Source organism: Leptonychotes weddellii, chromosome 1, assembly GCF_054177405.1.
Source record: "Leptonychotes weddellii isolate Sample4059 chromosome 1, ASM5417740v2, whole genome shotgun sequence".
Taxonomy (NCBI): domain Eukaryota; kingdom Metazoa; phylum Chordata; class Mammalia; order Carnivora; family Phocidae; genus Leptonychotes; species Leptonychotes weddellii.
In genome coordinates this window covers 140,765,236-140,780,921 of record NC_138369.1, presented here as the reverse complement: position 1 = coordinate 140,780,921, position 15,686 = coordinate 140,765,236, and the positions used below count along the sequence as shown (strand labels likewise).

General features: G+C 38.6%; 1 protein-coding gene across 1 annotated transcript in view; it reads right to left on the bottom strand.

The window, feature by feature from the left end:
* The window catches only part of SLC9C1 (solute carrier family 9 member C1), a 66,745-nt gene extending 52,824 nt beyond the window's left edge, over positions 1-13,921 (bottom strand). The window contains exons 1-5 of the mRNA XM_081815546.1: positions 13,120-13,921; positions 9,162-9,266; positions 7,942-8,042; positions 5,213-5,341; positions 966-1,131 (exon numbers count right to left, since the gene is read on the bottom strand). Coding sequence (XP_081671672.1) covers positions 966-1,131; positions 5,213-5,341; positions 7,942-8,042; positions 9,162-9,225 — 460 coding nt within the window. The 5' untranslated portion in view covers positions 9,226-9,266; positions 13,120-13,921. The remainder of the gene's footprint in view (positions 1-965; positions 1,132-5,212; positions 5,342-7,941; positions 8,043-9,161; positions 9,267-13,119) is intronic.
* Between the last annotated feature and the right edge of the window lie 1,765 nt (positions 13,922-15,686).

Genomic DNA, 15,686 nt, shown 5'->3' with positions numbered 1-15,686 from the left:
TTTGCCAAATCTTTTGAGTAGAAAGGGGGCTGGCACTGACAGAGTCCCCATAGAAGCAGGGTTGGGTGACAGATGTTGGCACTTCCTTCTTCTAAAGTCTTACCTCACAATCTTAATCTCTTTGTTTTGAAGAGTTGGCTTTCCTTTATTCATAGAGGTACATTGATGTGTCTCCTCTATTCTGTTTCTACTTGCCTCAAGTAACTTTTTCCCCTGTACTGGCTATAAAATGGAAAGTGCGTGTGTGTTTGTTTGTGTGTGCACATGCACACATGCCATATTAAAATTCTATTTCAGAACAAATGTTGTAATTCTTGTTACTAAAAAGTGACTGGAGGAAAACAAATTAGGTTATCGTTTTTCTTGAATGAGGCTCTTAGATTTGTGTGTTTGGGGGAGGGGTTGTGTTGACTTGGTATTTTATTTTTAAATATAGATTTATTTCTCCTAAAATAGTACACACTGAAAACACTGTATGACTAGTGACTTTATTGTTTTTGACTTTTCAAGTTTTTGGTCCTAATGGTGATGATGACTCCAAAGGCATTTTTTTTAATTTTTAATTTTTTAATTTATTTTTATTTTATTTTTTACAAATGGCATTATCCTAATGACAGTATTGTCAAAGGAAAAGGGGTATTGGGCAATGGAAATGTCACCACAATGTATTTGCAAATTGTTCGCTCCTGGAACTGTTGGCTCAAAGTAGAAGCATGTATAAAGTCAAGGATTACACATAATCCCATTTTATTTCACAATTGGATGAAATATATATATGTTAAGAAAGCCCATTACTGGCATTTCATTTTGTTCTAAGCATCACTATCCCGAATCTCCATGCTCAATCCCCAATGTCCCAGAACCCTATTTCACATAGTGAAAACCTACAGTGAACAAAAGATCTTAAAACTAGATATATTAAGTACAGAACATGATATTTTAAATATAGAAAAAAATATACCTACCAAGGTCTCTTATAGCAGCCGCCGTCAGCATGGGATCTGAACTCACAAGGATAGTTGAAAATAATAACCATGGAGTGGTTTTCAAAAATAATTTATTCACAGATGCCAGATACCAAAGAATTAATATATAATTCATCAAAAAGCCAGGAATTGAAATTAAAAGTACCTGCAAAGAAATTTTATGGATAGAAAAATCAGATTGCCTTTGTATCCTATTTTAAAAAGCAGATTATCAGGATTATTGGAGATACAGAATCACACTAATTCCATCAAAGGGAAATTTTAAGTTACCTTCTTTAACAAATATGTGCCTGCAACTCTGGAAATAAGAGGCAAATATTGTAACGAGATACTTAGGACCTAGGACATACCAGTTGTAGGAAATACCATATTGTAATTAAAAGGGAACTTTTAATTTTCTTGATAAGGCTGTTGAATATAGATATGTATGTGTAAAGGTGTATGCACACACACCATATATACACACGCATATATATACACATTTAACTATGCATTGGACTGAAACATAGGCTATTAACATAGAAAGAAAGAACACAAGTTAGAAAGAAGTGACCAAAGAGGGAAAGAAGGAGAAAATAAGATAATACAAAGAATGTAAAGAAATGGCAGAGCACTTTAGAAAAGATGGGAAGAAAATTTCTGTTATTCTAGACCTGGAACCTGGCCTTCTGCTTTCCCACCATTGCCTTCTGCTTCCTCTTATAACACCAGTGGCAGCTATGTAGCAAGATTTCATTCCCAAATGGGCTTAGAAAACGTGATGTGCCTGAAGCTACCTATAAGAATTCAGAAATGCATCCCCATGTTTATTGCAGCATTATTTACAATACAGTAATGTAAATTTACATTATTTACAATAGCTATATACAATAATAAGACATGGAAGCAACCTAAGTGTCCATCGATAGATGGAGTTGATAAAGAATATGTATTATATATAATAGAATATTATTCAACCGTAAAAGAGAAGGAAATCTTGCCATTTGTGACAACATGGATGAAACCTGAAGGCATTACGCTGCATGAAATAAGTCAGATAGAAAAAGAGAAATACGGTATGATCTCACTTGTATATGGACTCTTAAAAAAAGTTGAGCTCATAGACACAGAGAATAGATTGGCGATTGTCAGAAGTTGGGGGCGGTGCAGGAGTTTGGTGAAAGGGGTGAAACATTATTACATGTTTATTCACCATTTGCTAGGCAATGAGGCATTAGATAGGACCTAGAGAGGTGAAGAGGGTCAAAGGGTACAAACTTCCAGTTCTAAATAAATCGTGGGGATGCAATGTATAGCATGCTGACTATAGTTAATAATACTGTACTGTATATTTAAAAGTTGCTAAGAGAGTAGGTATTAAAAGTTATAAGAAAAAATTTGTAACTATGTGGTGATGGATGTTAATTAGACTTATTTTGGTGGTCATTTCAAAATATATATAAGTACTGAATCATTATGTTGTATATACACCCGAAACTAATATAATGTTGTATGTCAATTATACCTCAATTTAAAAATAAAATAAAAATGAAAATGAAAAATTATATAAAAATTTCATAAAGATGTTGACAAATGCTCTTACTACCAATATTAAATAAAAACAGCCATATAGGGCGCCTGGGTGGCTCGGTCGTTAAGCGTCTGCCTTCGGCTCAGGTCATGGTCCCAGGGTCCTGGGATAGAGTCCCATATCGGGCTCCCTGCTCCGCGGGAAGCCTGCTTCTCCCTCTCCTACTCCCCCTGCTTGTGTTCCTGCTCTCACTGTGTTTCTCTCTGTCAAATAAATAAATAAAATCTTTAAAAAGAAAACAGCCATATATATGTATACGCGCATATAGGAGTCTTGTGATTAAATCTTATTATACATCCTTAATTATATCTTTAGAATTTCAATAAGTAATATTAAAGACATGCATCATTTTAGGGTTTTCCCCAGAGATTGCCAAACTGCCCTCCAGAAAGGTTTACCAACAAACACAGCCACCAACAGTGTACCAATCAATTCCGTTTAAGACGATTCTCCAGAGAAGTAAAATCAAATGACACCCCCAGTTTCCTGTCTCAGTTTTTGCTACATCAGGAAAGTCATGCATTTTCTAATGAAAAAACACAGGCTCTCAATCCTTCGTTTATTACATGTTTATTTATCACCTGCTAGGCAATGAGGCATTGCCATAGGACCTACAGAGGCAAAACCAAAGATGGTTAAAAAAAAAAAAAAGAATTCAGAAGAACTAAAATATTAAAAGCTATCTTCCTTCTGATTACTTTGTTCTTCATTTGTACGGGGACAGTCATGCATGATGAATTGGGGAATAAACAATGGACTCTAATTCAGGAGGCTGGGGTGCTAGTGCTAAGGGATTTGGTTAAGTCACTTGATTAAGTGACTTAATACATCTCTTGCTGAATCTTAGAAGTGACAGAACAATGATGAAGTGTTTATATGGCCCTGTTGAGCCCCGGAGCTCCTGAGAGGGAGTCTGGTGGATAAACCTTGGTGACAACATTAGGACAGTGGGAGAAAATCAACGCCTCCTACATAATTTACCTCTAGGATGGCTGGGTTCTCACTGCAAGGTTTTGATGGTCTGGAGAGTTGTATTACTAACTCCTGTTCAAAGGAAAAATTAGGATGAGGCTCTGAGACAAGAAGACTGAGGGTCAGGAGGCCCAAATCCTTATTCTCCCACCAAGAGTTGTCAACACCCTAATAAGTCACAAAGCATATTGTTTGTAAAAGTTGCTGCGGTAACTCTGTTCTCTGAATTCACACCACTGGAAAGTTATCTCCAGCACTGACTTGGTTATCATGTCATTCGTCGCTTTGGCTGAAAGAAGCAAGAGCAAACACGATGAAGGTACAGGCCTAAAATGCATTGGCAAATTGGAGCTTGCCCTCTTCTGTTGATGTCTGAGACTCTGCAGCCATCATGGGAAGAAGTCTGGAATAAACTTCTAGATCATGGTAGTGACACCCATTGCCTACAGCCAACGCTAACAGTAACAACCAACAGACACGTGCGTGGGGCCATCCAGCTCATCCCACCTCGGCTGACCCCACAGTTGTACAGAAATGCAAGAGACGGCTCAGCAGAGATCACCCAAACCAGCCCGAAGTACTTTTTGTTTTTGTTTTTTTTTATTATGTTATGTTAATCACCATACATTACATCATTAGTTTTTGATGTAGTGTTCCATGATCCATTATTTGCGTATAACACCCAGTGCTCCATGCAGAACGTGCCCTCTTTAATACCCATCACCAGGCTTTTATATCTCTATTCTGTTCAATTTCTTTCTTTCTTTCTTTCTTTCTTTCTTTCTTTTTTTGGTCACTTGTCTGAACTCCCATTTGCCTGGACTCAAAATAAAGTAAATTATTTTAATAGTTTTGTTTCTAATGTAGTTTAGGTAATGACCTTATATTTATAAAGCTATTTTAATTACTTTGAAAGAAATGTATACCTTGCTTAAGATTTGGAGTATTTTTTCCTTGAGGTCTTTCCTTGATGGGGTTCAAATAGCACACGATGAGAAAAAAAATCATAATAGTTGGTGAATTAGAATTATAGCCGTTTTTGTGAATATTCTCCGTTTTTGTTCATGTGCATATGGGAAGTTTTAGAAGGTGGGTATTTAAAACACGGCTTTTATGCAAAATAATCAAACAACTGGATCAAATCTATTTCATAATAGCTCTCTAATAGCATCTCAGAGTTAAAATTATAACTGGCATTAAGCTCTGCCAGTCAGATTTTTAGAATTAGTTTTTTCTCCGTAAGTTTTTTTTTTTTCCCCTGAGCCTTCAGTACGCTGGGCAATTGTTAAGATATGGCTTATTCACTAAAATATAAAGCTGGGGGCGCCTGGGTGGATCAGTCGTTAAGTGTCTGACTTCAGCTCAGGTCATGATCCGAGGGTCTTGGGATCGAGCCCCGCATTGGGCTCCCTGCTCGGTGGGAAGCCTGCTTCTCCCTCTCCTACTCCCCCTGCTTGTGTTCATGCTCTCGCTATCTCTCTCTCTGTTAAATAAATAAATAAAATCTTTAAAAAATAAAAAAATAAAAAATAAAATATAAGGCTGAATTTTTTTCTCCTGCACCTTATACTTTTTCTTTGTCTTCTTTGTTTTCTAATTTAAAGCAAAGTTTTAAAAAATCTGGACATAGATAACATATAGTAGTTCATGAGTGAATGATATTATCACAAAGAGAACTTCTTACCTGCCAAAATAATTTCTGCAGCATGTAAACATCCATGTCAAATGCAACATTAAAGATAATTATTGGTGTAAATAGATAAAAAAATACTTTTGGACTCATCCATTGTATGGCATCTGCATATATTTGGACCTAATAATATAAAAATATGTCATTTTTTCATTTATCCATCCTTCTATTAGCATCGATTGCATGCCAGGCACTCCTATCTCTAGCGAAAGAGAGAAAGATACATCACAATGTAATAGGTGTTCCAATCTTAACTCTATTGATTTTCATCATTTTCTTTCCTTTTTTTTAAGATTTATTTATTTATTTTGGGGGAGGAGAGGGAGAGAGAGTCTTAAGCAGACTTCCCGCTGAGCACAGAGCCCGTGTGGGGCTCGATCTCACCACCCTGAGATCATGACCTGAGCCGAAACCAAGAGTTGGATGCTTAACTGACTGCGCCACCCGGGAGCCCCAGATTTTCATAATTTTCCATCAGATTGTTACCAGTTACAGTGGAAAGTTAATGCATATCTCCATGCCCATTTTATTTTTTAAACAACGGGTATAGAAAGTACATTGATATGGGTACAAGAGAATATGGAGAAGATTTTCCGGCATAAAAGAGGAAGACAGGTTTCAGGTAGATAGATTATCATGCACAACATCCACAAAGAAGTAAACAATCATATCAAGTTTCAGAAACTACAAATAATTAACCATGGCTTACACAGAAGATGGGTGTGGAAGAATAGCAGGAATAAAAACTGGGAAGTTAATGCTGTGAATGAGATAACTAATTAATGGTGTTTATCACAAAATATTTAGTTGATATTTGTAAATCCTGTTATGGGCATCCACTCAACATTCTGTTCATTAAGGAAACACTGATTGCCCACTGTGTTAGGTGGTATCTTTGCTTTGGGGGGATGAGTCTCCATGAGTCTCTTGTGTTCTTTTACATCTTATGAGTGGAGGCATTGATTGCTTTTCTTCCAGACTATCTTTCAAAAATATTTGTATGGCTAACAGCTTTGGAAGACAGAGCCAAGTGCCCCCCTTTAGAGCAAAGAGCTGGTGTACTATACTGTAACAAGGACAGTGTCTCCTTCCAGGGCAAAAGATCAGGTGAGCTTACTGCCCATCACAAAATATTCAAGTTCTCTAAACTCAGGTTTCTTCTCCTGTAATGCAATCCATTGTGTATGCAGGTTTCACCGGGCCCTCTTTGCTTCTCCCTGTGGGTATTGGGGCTCATGGAACAGGCACAAGAAGATGCTGATACTCCGGCTTCTGCTATCGCTGTGAGCACTAAAGTCCTTTTCTTGGGCCTAGGAGTCCCATGTCTTTTGCCAAGACCATGAAACTGTGGCAGGCTAACTTATTACTTGCAAATAGAGTAAATCTTAGACCCTTCACAGTTCTTGACCTCTGTTCTCTTCTTTTAAAAGGTTATTGACAAATAGAAAAATTAAGTTTATAGATGTACTTAAAATTGCATATAAGTCAAAACTGTACAGTTACAAAACCTATTGATGACAAATGAAGTAATAATCTGGGTCTTATATGGATACATGTCTTCCATGATGTTCGTTAATAGCCCTGGTTACATTTGTTTGGGAAAGCCAATCGTTTTCATACATGTTCTCATTCACACTCTGATTGACTAGAGTAGGTGTTGGCGAACTATGGCCCAAGGCCACATCTGACTCAAGGCCTGTTTTTGGAAATAAAGTCTTACTAGAACACAGCCATGCCAGCTCACTTACATATTGCCTGTGGTCGCTTCTGAACGATAATGGCAGAGTTGAGTAATTGTGACAAAGCTCACGTGGCCTGTATAACTTAAAATATTTACTATATGGCCTTTTATGGAAAAATTTGCTGCCAACCCCAGGGCTAGAGAACTATCTAATGTGTCAATGATACATTCTACATCCCTTACAGTAAGATGTACGCCTCTACCTGACTCCAGTTGTTCTCAACTATTTATAACACTGTAGCTGCCTGGACTACATCTGTAGTTTGCCTTCCTCCTCACGTCCAGCTCCAGGTAAGAGGTTCAACTTCTGTTTCTTGAGATCTTATAAGTCACACACACTTAAAGTTTAGCCTCTATTCTAATGGAAACCCTGTAAAACATTCCTAACTGAGGCAATAGATTGGTTCAATGTCAGAATTCTCTTGCTACTAGAGTCCTATACCAGCAGCTTAGGGTCTCTGGGCTTCTGTATTATCAACCAAGTCCAGTCAGTTAAGCATCTGCCTTCAGCTCAGGTCATGATCCCAGGGTCCTGGGATCAAGTTCCGCATCAGGCTCCTTGCTCAGTGGGGAGCCTGCTTCTCCCTCTGCCTGCTGCTCCCCACTCCCCCTTGCTTGTGCTCATTCTCTCTCTCTCTGACAAATGAATAAATAAAATCTTTAAAGAAAAAACAAACCAATTCTTGTCTAGCTTTTGAATTCTGCTTAAACTCTCATTAGCTGCTCACACTCTCAGTAGGTGTATGTGAACTCATTCTCTGAGTTGCCTACCTCCTTTCAGATGGAGGCTCTGTTTTGACTACATTTAGCTGGATCTCAGCTCTGTCACCCCTGGTTCCTTTTTTCACACATCTGATCTGATGTCATCCATCGACTGGCAGAGCAGTGAACTGGCAAGTATTTTTGCAAGTTTCCTTAAGCCATCTTTGTATTTGTATGAATTTGAGATATAGTACAAAATATTCATATTTACTATACACACCTGCTCAGATGTAAAACTTAATATTTCAAAACTGCATCCAATTAAAAATAATATCACAGGGAGAGGAATTGGAAAGTCTTTTAAGTGTAGATTCAAAAATGCTGCAAAAAAATACATCTTTACTGAAAGGCAGTGAAATATCACATTTATGGAACTTTAATTTGATACGCTTTCTTAATACTGAGGACAATGAAATACTGTTTCACTTTTCACTTACTTAATTCCTGTAATTGAAAACCTCTCTCATACTTAAGCACACTGAATCTGTATAATTCTTAATCTGCTAGATTCTGTATTTGCCTCTTCTATGAAGTATCTCATTTCCTTAGAATCTTTAGTAAATACTGCTAGAAGTCATTGGCTCTTGGGTTATTACTAAAATATTTATAGCAATTTTTTGGTACATGCTATAATCAGATATTAGTTTCTTTAGCAATCTTGCAATAAGAGGTTAATAAATAATGAAACTTTAATGAAATCTCCTGGCTGATTCCCAAAATAACAATGAGGAACTAGGTATAAGAATTTGCCCAATGAGAAAAACTAGCTTCCCATTACTGCTTACCTACTACACATTAGAAAACCTGTAATGAATTGTTATCAAAGTACAATAAGCCGTATCACAGCATTTCCTTCAGCTTAATGTTTTCTGCTTCTTTGTAATATAATTTCTAATCAAAGAATGCAAAAAAAAGGGCTTTCTTTTGATTTCTACAGTATTCTTTTCTTCTCATAGCAGTTAGGCATAATTTATTATTTGAACAAAACTTAGGGGACACCCTACCAAGTGGTTAAAAAGTAACTGGTCCACTCAAAAGACCCCACTCATTTTGAAAATTCTTTGTTCAAGTGAAGAAAGTGGTACACAAGTAGCTTTAATATATGAATGAAACTATAGTTTGTGATCACGCAGATAGCAATCAAAATCCCCCAACCCTTGATTTTTGGCTTATCTGCTTCAATTCTTCCCATCACTTAAATCTAACCATGACCTACCAGGTAAAAAGTGTGACTACTTTGAATCCAAAAGAGGATGAAGAATATGAATCAGTCTCTACATGTCTCTTTTCAGAGGCAGATTATCATTGGATTCATTTGGTTGATAATCTTAGGTTAAAAGTATGAATTTAGGAACAAAATTCTAACTTTCTATTACTGCTACTTTGACATTTACAAGATATAGCCATAGAATAAACTCAAATAAAGAGAGTTACACCTACCTCCAACTGTGCAGATCAAGGACAATATTAGAATGATTTCAGGGAGATCATCAGAAGTAGTCATAAACGTACTTCTGAAAAATTCCAGCCATGTGCTAGAAAATCCTTTGGTAAGAACAGTGAAATTAGACAGACTGGAATTCAAATTCATTCTGTTGTTTCTCACAGACCAGCTGAATTCAACTCTTAGAATTTAGCAAAACTCTCACAGGATCAAAGGATTGTAAAATTTGCCTTCTTTCTGACCTTCTAGCGCATTTCTTTAAAAAGAAAAAAAAAAAAGAAGAAGAAGGAAGAAGCTCATATTTCTCCTTAATTATTTCTAGTGATATCTTAGGGCCCACCAAATTTAGGGAAGCCTCTGCCTTCTATGACGCTTACAATTTAAATGAGATAGAAAAGGTACAACCCCGAGTGACGGAGGCTAGCCAGTGTCACCCTGTGTTCACTTACTATGCCAAGCACTACTCAGCTGTTATTCGCCCTGCACCTACCCAACTGTCTGAAGGGAGTTTTCATCTAACCAGTTCCTGGGACCACAAACTGGTGTAGGTTAATTAGTTCTGGGGATGGACAACTGAGAGGTTTGCCCTCAACTTAGCTGAGCCTCTGGAAGCATCTTCTGGCAGCTATTCCAAAGTGGGAAATGGCATGGGGTCAGAATGTTCTGATCTCATTTGTTGCTCTCTCCAGACAGAAATTAATAGACCATGGTGCTATTCCATCATAGCTTTCTTTTATCTCATTTGGGAGTGAGGAGCCAGGTTTTCTCTAACTTTTGTATATCTACATAGTGACCAAGAATGTAAAAAAAATGTTGAAACCAAAAGGATTTAAAATAGGGGAGTTGTTACATGTTCTATCTCATGTGTCCTGGGATGTGTCTTGGTTTGAAGAAATAGGTCATAGCTACAGTCCACTAATCTCATCTGCTTCCCGTGCTAAGGAGAGTTTTATATCGGGGTCCTAAAATTCATGCAGGGAATTCTTCCAATTGAATCTCATTAATAGTGACTTAGCATTTTCCAGTGTCCACTATTAGCATCTTCTCTGGCTGCCATGCTAAATCAATTGGTCATTACCAAACTTCCTCTCATAATCCAACAATGTCTTTTTAAATTTCAAATTTTAATGTATTTTTAAATTTCAAATATTTATATTTTATTATATGCCCTTTCCTGAGTATAAAAATAATATTTTGAAAGAGAAAATTAAATGAATACATGTTTATTGAACACTTTTGAAATAAATATGTAAACAAACATTCCAAAAAACAGGAAAAAAAGTCAACCAGTCATGCCATCTCATGGCTCTTGTGTGTTTTATTTATAGGGTTGGGCTCATCCTTACATAATTTTACTTTATGCTGCTTTCCACTGGATGTTCTATCACTAGCATCAAAGAGCCTTGTAAACACCATTTATAAAGGTTGTAGTATATTAGCACCAATATAAAAGTGCTGACTGTGGTCAGACTGCCCGTAAGCAAAGGGCTGATGGGTTGCAGCTTGCAGGGTGAAAGACTCTGGGCAGCTTCCTTCACAGCTATTGGCCTCAGATTTCCATAGGTCCCTAGTCTGTGTCACTTATTCTCTCTGTGCTTATTATATTTATTTGGCATCACCTATGGTATCATAATGATACTGGTGCCTGGGTCCTATCCCCAGAGATTTCTATTTAAATCAGTCTGACTTGCAGCCTGGGCTCCACAAGCAATTTTAATGTGCAGCTAAAGTCAGCAACCACTGTGATTCACCCAATTCAAAGGCAAAATTGCTCCATTTTTAGTCTCAAATCCAGTTTCTTTTTATTATTCTTGAGTCAGGTTTTGTGAGAAAGAGTATCAACGCCCTTCAGGCAAAGACCAGCGGAAACACATCTGAGGTTGAGAAGTTGGGTTCATCGTTTGTCACAGTAAGGGAGAACATTCACCCTAGGGAACTGTGGGGTGTCTCAGTAACAGGATGTTGAAATTATTGTGGATCTGGGCTCTGGCTGGGTAATTCTAGACAAGGTTAGTAACAGGATGTTGAAATTATTGTGGATCTGGGCTCTGGCTGGGTGATTCTGGAGAAGGTCCAGAAGAGCAAGGGTTTACTATAGATTGGTGCTGTCAGAAAGCAAGGATAATTCTGTGGCTGGGTATCTTAACATATCTACAGGGAGGGCAGCCTGGAACAAGGATAAAGCTGTCACGGGTAAAGAAGCAGCAATCACTCATTTTAGCCAAGAGAGGGGATGTTTGGTATCTATGGGTTGCCTGGTGACTTTCTGTTTCACTTTTATGGTTTCGAGTGACCTCATCTGATGTTGGTGTTCTGTGAGATTGTGTCCAACAGGAGAATAATATGGACTACATACGAGCAACAGGCTGGCTGGTGATGACACGGAGTGACACCTAGCTTTGAGTGTCAGACCAGTTCCCTGATGGCAGGGGCTTTTTTTTGTGTTTGTCTGGTTTTTGTTTTTCCTCAAAGGATTTCTAAATTCCTTCACTTTACTTTAACGTGTCAAGAGCTGAAGGTAGACCCGGGGATCCTGATAGCCATGTAAGTGATGGAGCAGAGTGAGCTTGGCCATCCCTCTAAGACAGAGATTCTCAACCTTGGGTCCATGTTGGAATCACTTAGAGTTTTTAAAAATACAGAGGTGGGGGTGGCTGGCTGGCTCAGTTGGTAGGGCATGGGACTCTTGGTCTCAGGGTTGTAAGTTTGAGCCCCATGTTGGGTGTAGAGATTACTTAAAAATAGAATCTTAAAAAAAAAAAATACAGATGTATGGGTGGCACCCCCAGAGGTTAATTTAATTGGTTTGAGGTCTAGCCTGGGTATTGGGAACTTTAAAAGCTTCCCAGTGATTCTAATGAGCAGCCATTATTCAGAAGCCCTGCGCTAGGAGAGGTCCGTGCCTTCAGGGAACAACACTGTGATAGTTTGATGATATTTGCTTTTAGTTAAACATCTAACTATTTAGGAAAATAATGTCAATGTCACCTATTAACTTGCCCACTGTTACTCCAAAAGTAAACATCCTGAGGCAAACAGGCTTGACCAAAAAAGAAAAAGTATTTTCTGCAACATAGTTACACATTCTTACATGCTTGCAGAATTTAATACAGTTAAGGAGTTTATTTTCCAAACTAAAAATAGGGAGACATGTTCCCGCAAGCATTTTTCTCGTTTCTAAAATTGTTTATTTGAAAACTTTACTGGGTGTTTACATATTTAATTTTAATCAATTCCTTTCAGAAAAGAATAAAATTACTCTGAGTCTTAATTATCCTTGAAATTCAGGGATATAGATGATCAAGTTCAACAGAATTTCACTATCTGGCTGTAAATATGTGGCAAATACTCAGTCTGGCTTTTCCAACCTCTGCTCCGAATTCTCCTAGCAAAACTCTGACCCTAAGAAATGATCTCATCTCAGTAAAATGCTAACACTACCCATACTAGGTATGGGTACAGAAATAGCAGTGAGACTAAACATATTTTCAATGTAATTAAAACTCTTCTTAAGCTTAAGCTGACCTTTGACAACTTTGGAGTTTATGAGTCCGTGTCTCATTAAGGGAAAAATATTCGTTTGTCTTGAAATTACCATATAGGTCTCCCACATTAATTTTTCAATAAATTCGATAATGCCTCCATTTGCACTGTGCATGGAGTAGATGAATGACTGCTCTCTCAAAAAGGGAATGTAGCCTTGTCCTCAACAGTCTGTCAGCCTTAAGAAATTCTGTGTCACGGAAAAGTGGAAGTAAGAATAATTCCCTGCCCCTGAAAACGGGAGGTCTTTTTTCCTTCTAATCACACTCTTCAGGAATTAGCTGACAAAAGCATCCTGAGGAGGGCACGGTGGCACCCCAGTAATCGTCACGAGCTGCAAACTCTGGCCTAATGGTTTATGACAGATCCACCAGCAGGGTCCTGCCACACCACACAGCAGCCCTTACTCACGGACTCTGACTGACGTGGGCGGTCTGTCTCCCTCCTAATGCCTCTTCACTCCCAAGGAGCTCTTCCTTCCTCTTGGCTCAGCTCCATGCACCTGAGGAGATTGACCAGGGCAGCAGTGTGCTTCCCTCTCCGTGCCTCAGCAAGGCCAAGGGAACAAACCCACTCCAGGTAAATAGTTCAGAGGGATGATATAGGAAGAGTCATGAGGAGGGGCAGGGGCTAAGGAGCAGAAAGTCCAACGGAGAGGCTCGTTTGCCTTGATTTGGCTGCCACAGGAAAGGTGGAAACTCCGGAATGGCTGGCTGAATGCGTAGCCGGAATACTGTGGGAGCATTTGCTCCGCTCCGAGGAAAGGCTGAGCCAGCAGGGAAAGTCCCAGAGGGGAGGGGACAACTTCCTAAAGGGTAAACCGCGGGAGGGCTCACCGTCCAGAGCCTCAGGAGGAGTATCCTGGAGTAGTGAGAAGAGGAGGCTAGCTACTCTGGTCACCCCAGAACAGGAACAATCAACTGCAACCTCAACTGCAGTTACTTGCTGCAAGCCCCGCCCCTGGTCTGCACCCATTGGCTTCAGGTTCATAACTCCTGACTTGATTGGCTGATGAAATACACCGGAAGATGCTACTCTGCACCATTGCCCCTTTACTACCAAAGACCTTGGAAGTCTTAAGGCCATGTTTGTTTAAAAAAATCCATAAATAAGGGTGAAAAGGAACCCCAAGGATTTTATTGCTATGTTAATTTAAAGTTTTGGACCAGTGGGTTTCTGGCAAAGAGCTGATGGACACTGTTTTCCTAGAATTCCAGAAGTGGGTGTCCTGGGTAAGACAGGGAGGTAGAGATTTTGAAATATGAGGAAGTAGGTTGCTGGATTAGGAAAAAAAGGGAGAGAATGGCTCTTTGGGACATGGAGGAGAATGAACAGGCTAGGTGGACTTTCACTTCTGGAACATTTATGTGGAGAAATTTTTAGGAATAATGATATACTCATTTCTTTTTCCTAAACATACTATGTAAAGGATATTTTAATTGAAATTACTTAGTGATATTACCATAAAGCCAATTTTCATATTTCCACTCTCATCATAAAATATTTTAGGAGACATTTTGTAATGATTTTGAAATCTAGATACTTACTTGTTATATGTGATATCTCTTTATAATTTTACTCACCCAAAGCCTTTGTGAAGTTATTTCAATGCCTACAAAAAGGTTTGTGCAGAGAAGAGAGGTCATAGAGTGGGGAAATGAAAGGCGAATCCACCCAGGACAGAAATAAATGCTGGAGAATGGCTGATTAAATTATCCACCTGGTCCGCAGAGAACCTTTCAGACTTCATATTGGTCTTGCAGTGGCCATTAAGCAATAGACTTTGCCGAAGGAAATTATTTTCACCAAGTTAGCAATGTAAATCCACTTGGGGGATGGTCAGTCAAGAAAACTAAGAAAGGCTTTCAAAAGTGATAAAGTGCACATGATGTTTTAAAGACATTAAGATCGAGATTGCTTCTGAGAGACATGCAAGTTATCTTCTATTAGAGCTAGAATTAGATTAGCAGATGAAGTAATCACTGTTGTCTATTCTCTCACAGGAAAGATATAAACATTTACTTTAAAGATTTTTTTAATATTTATTTTCCGTTCTTTCTGTTTCATCTCTTTCTCCAGGCCCACTTAATTCTACCCCAATAGCTACAAGGAAGAAGAACTGTATCTCCCCCCTTAATTTTTCTCTAATTTACTTGGGTGGAATTCAGTGGAAAATAATTTAGTCATGATTTGTTTCTGTAATATCTACTGTGAGTGATTTCCTCTCATCTCTTATTTGCCTTTTTAAATTTTAATTTAAAAATCTCACCATTATTAAATTTATTTTTTATATACAAACCTATTGATGCTTTTTGTCTGTGATTCCTTCTTTCATTTTTGAGTGAAGTCCACCTTTTATAGCTAAGAAGTTTGATAATATTGTAGGGACCAAAAGCAGGCCACTCCCAAACGGGCCACTTTGGCATGAAGATTATTTTGAGTTAAAAAGCAGTCAAGGGGCACCTGGGTGGCTCAGTTGGTTAAGTGTCTGCCTTTGGCTCAGGTCATGATCCCAGAGTCCTGGGATCGAGCCCTGTGTCCCAGGGCTCCCTGCTCAGCGGGGAGTCTCCATCTCCCTCTCGCTCTGCTTCTCCCCCCTGCTCGTGTTCTCCCTCTCTCTCTCTCTTGCTCTCTCTCAAATAAATAAATAAAATCTTAAAAAAAAAAAGCAATCAAAACTCAGCCAATTCAGGGAAAGCTCTTTACCACTCCAACTGCTTATAAAAATTTAGGTAGAGGGCCTCCAGGAAAAGAGCAATCACCATAGATAACTACATCATAATAGGAACTAGGTGTGGTAGGTTGGGAGGAACTAGCAAGGCCTGTTTGATCAAAGTCCTCTATGTCCCATTTTTTTCTAAATGGCCCAGCAAACATTTGTTGGTTAAACATTTATTCTTTTTCCTCTTCCCGGGAATTGCTTTCCTTGCCTTTGAAGTCCCACACCCCCAGCCCCTTCTCTTTAGTTCAGGATGACC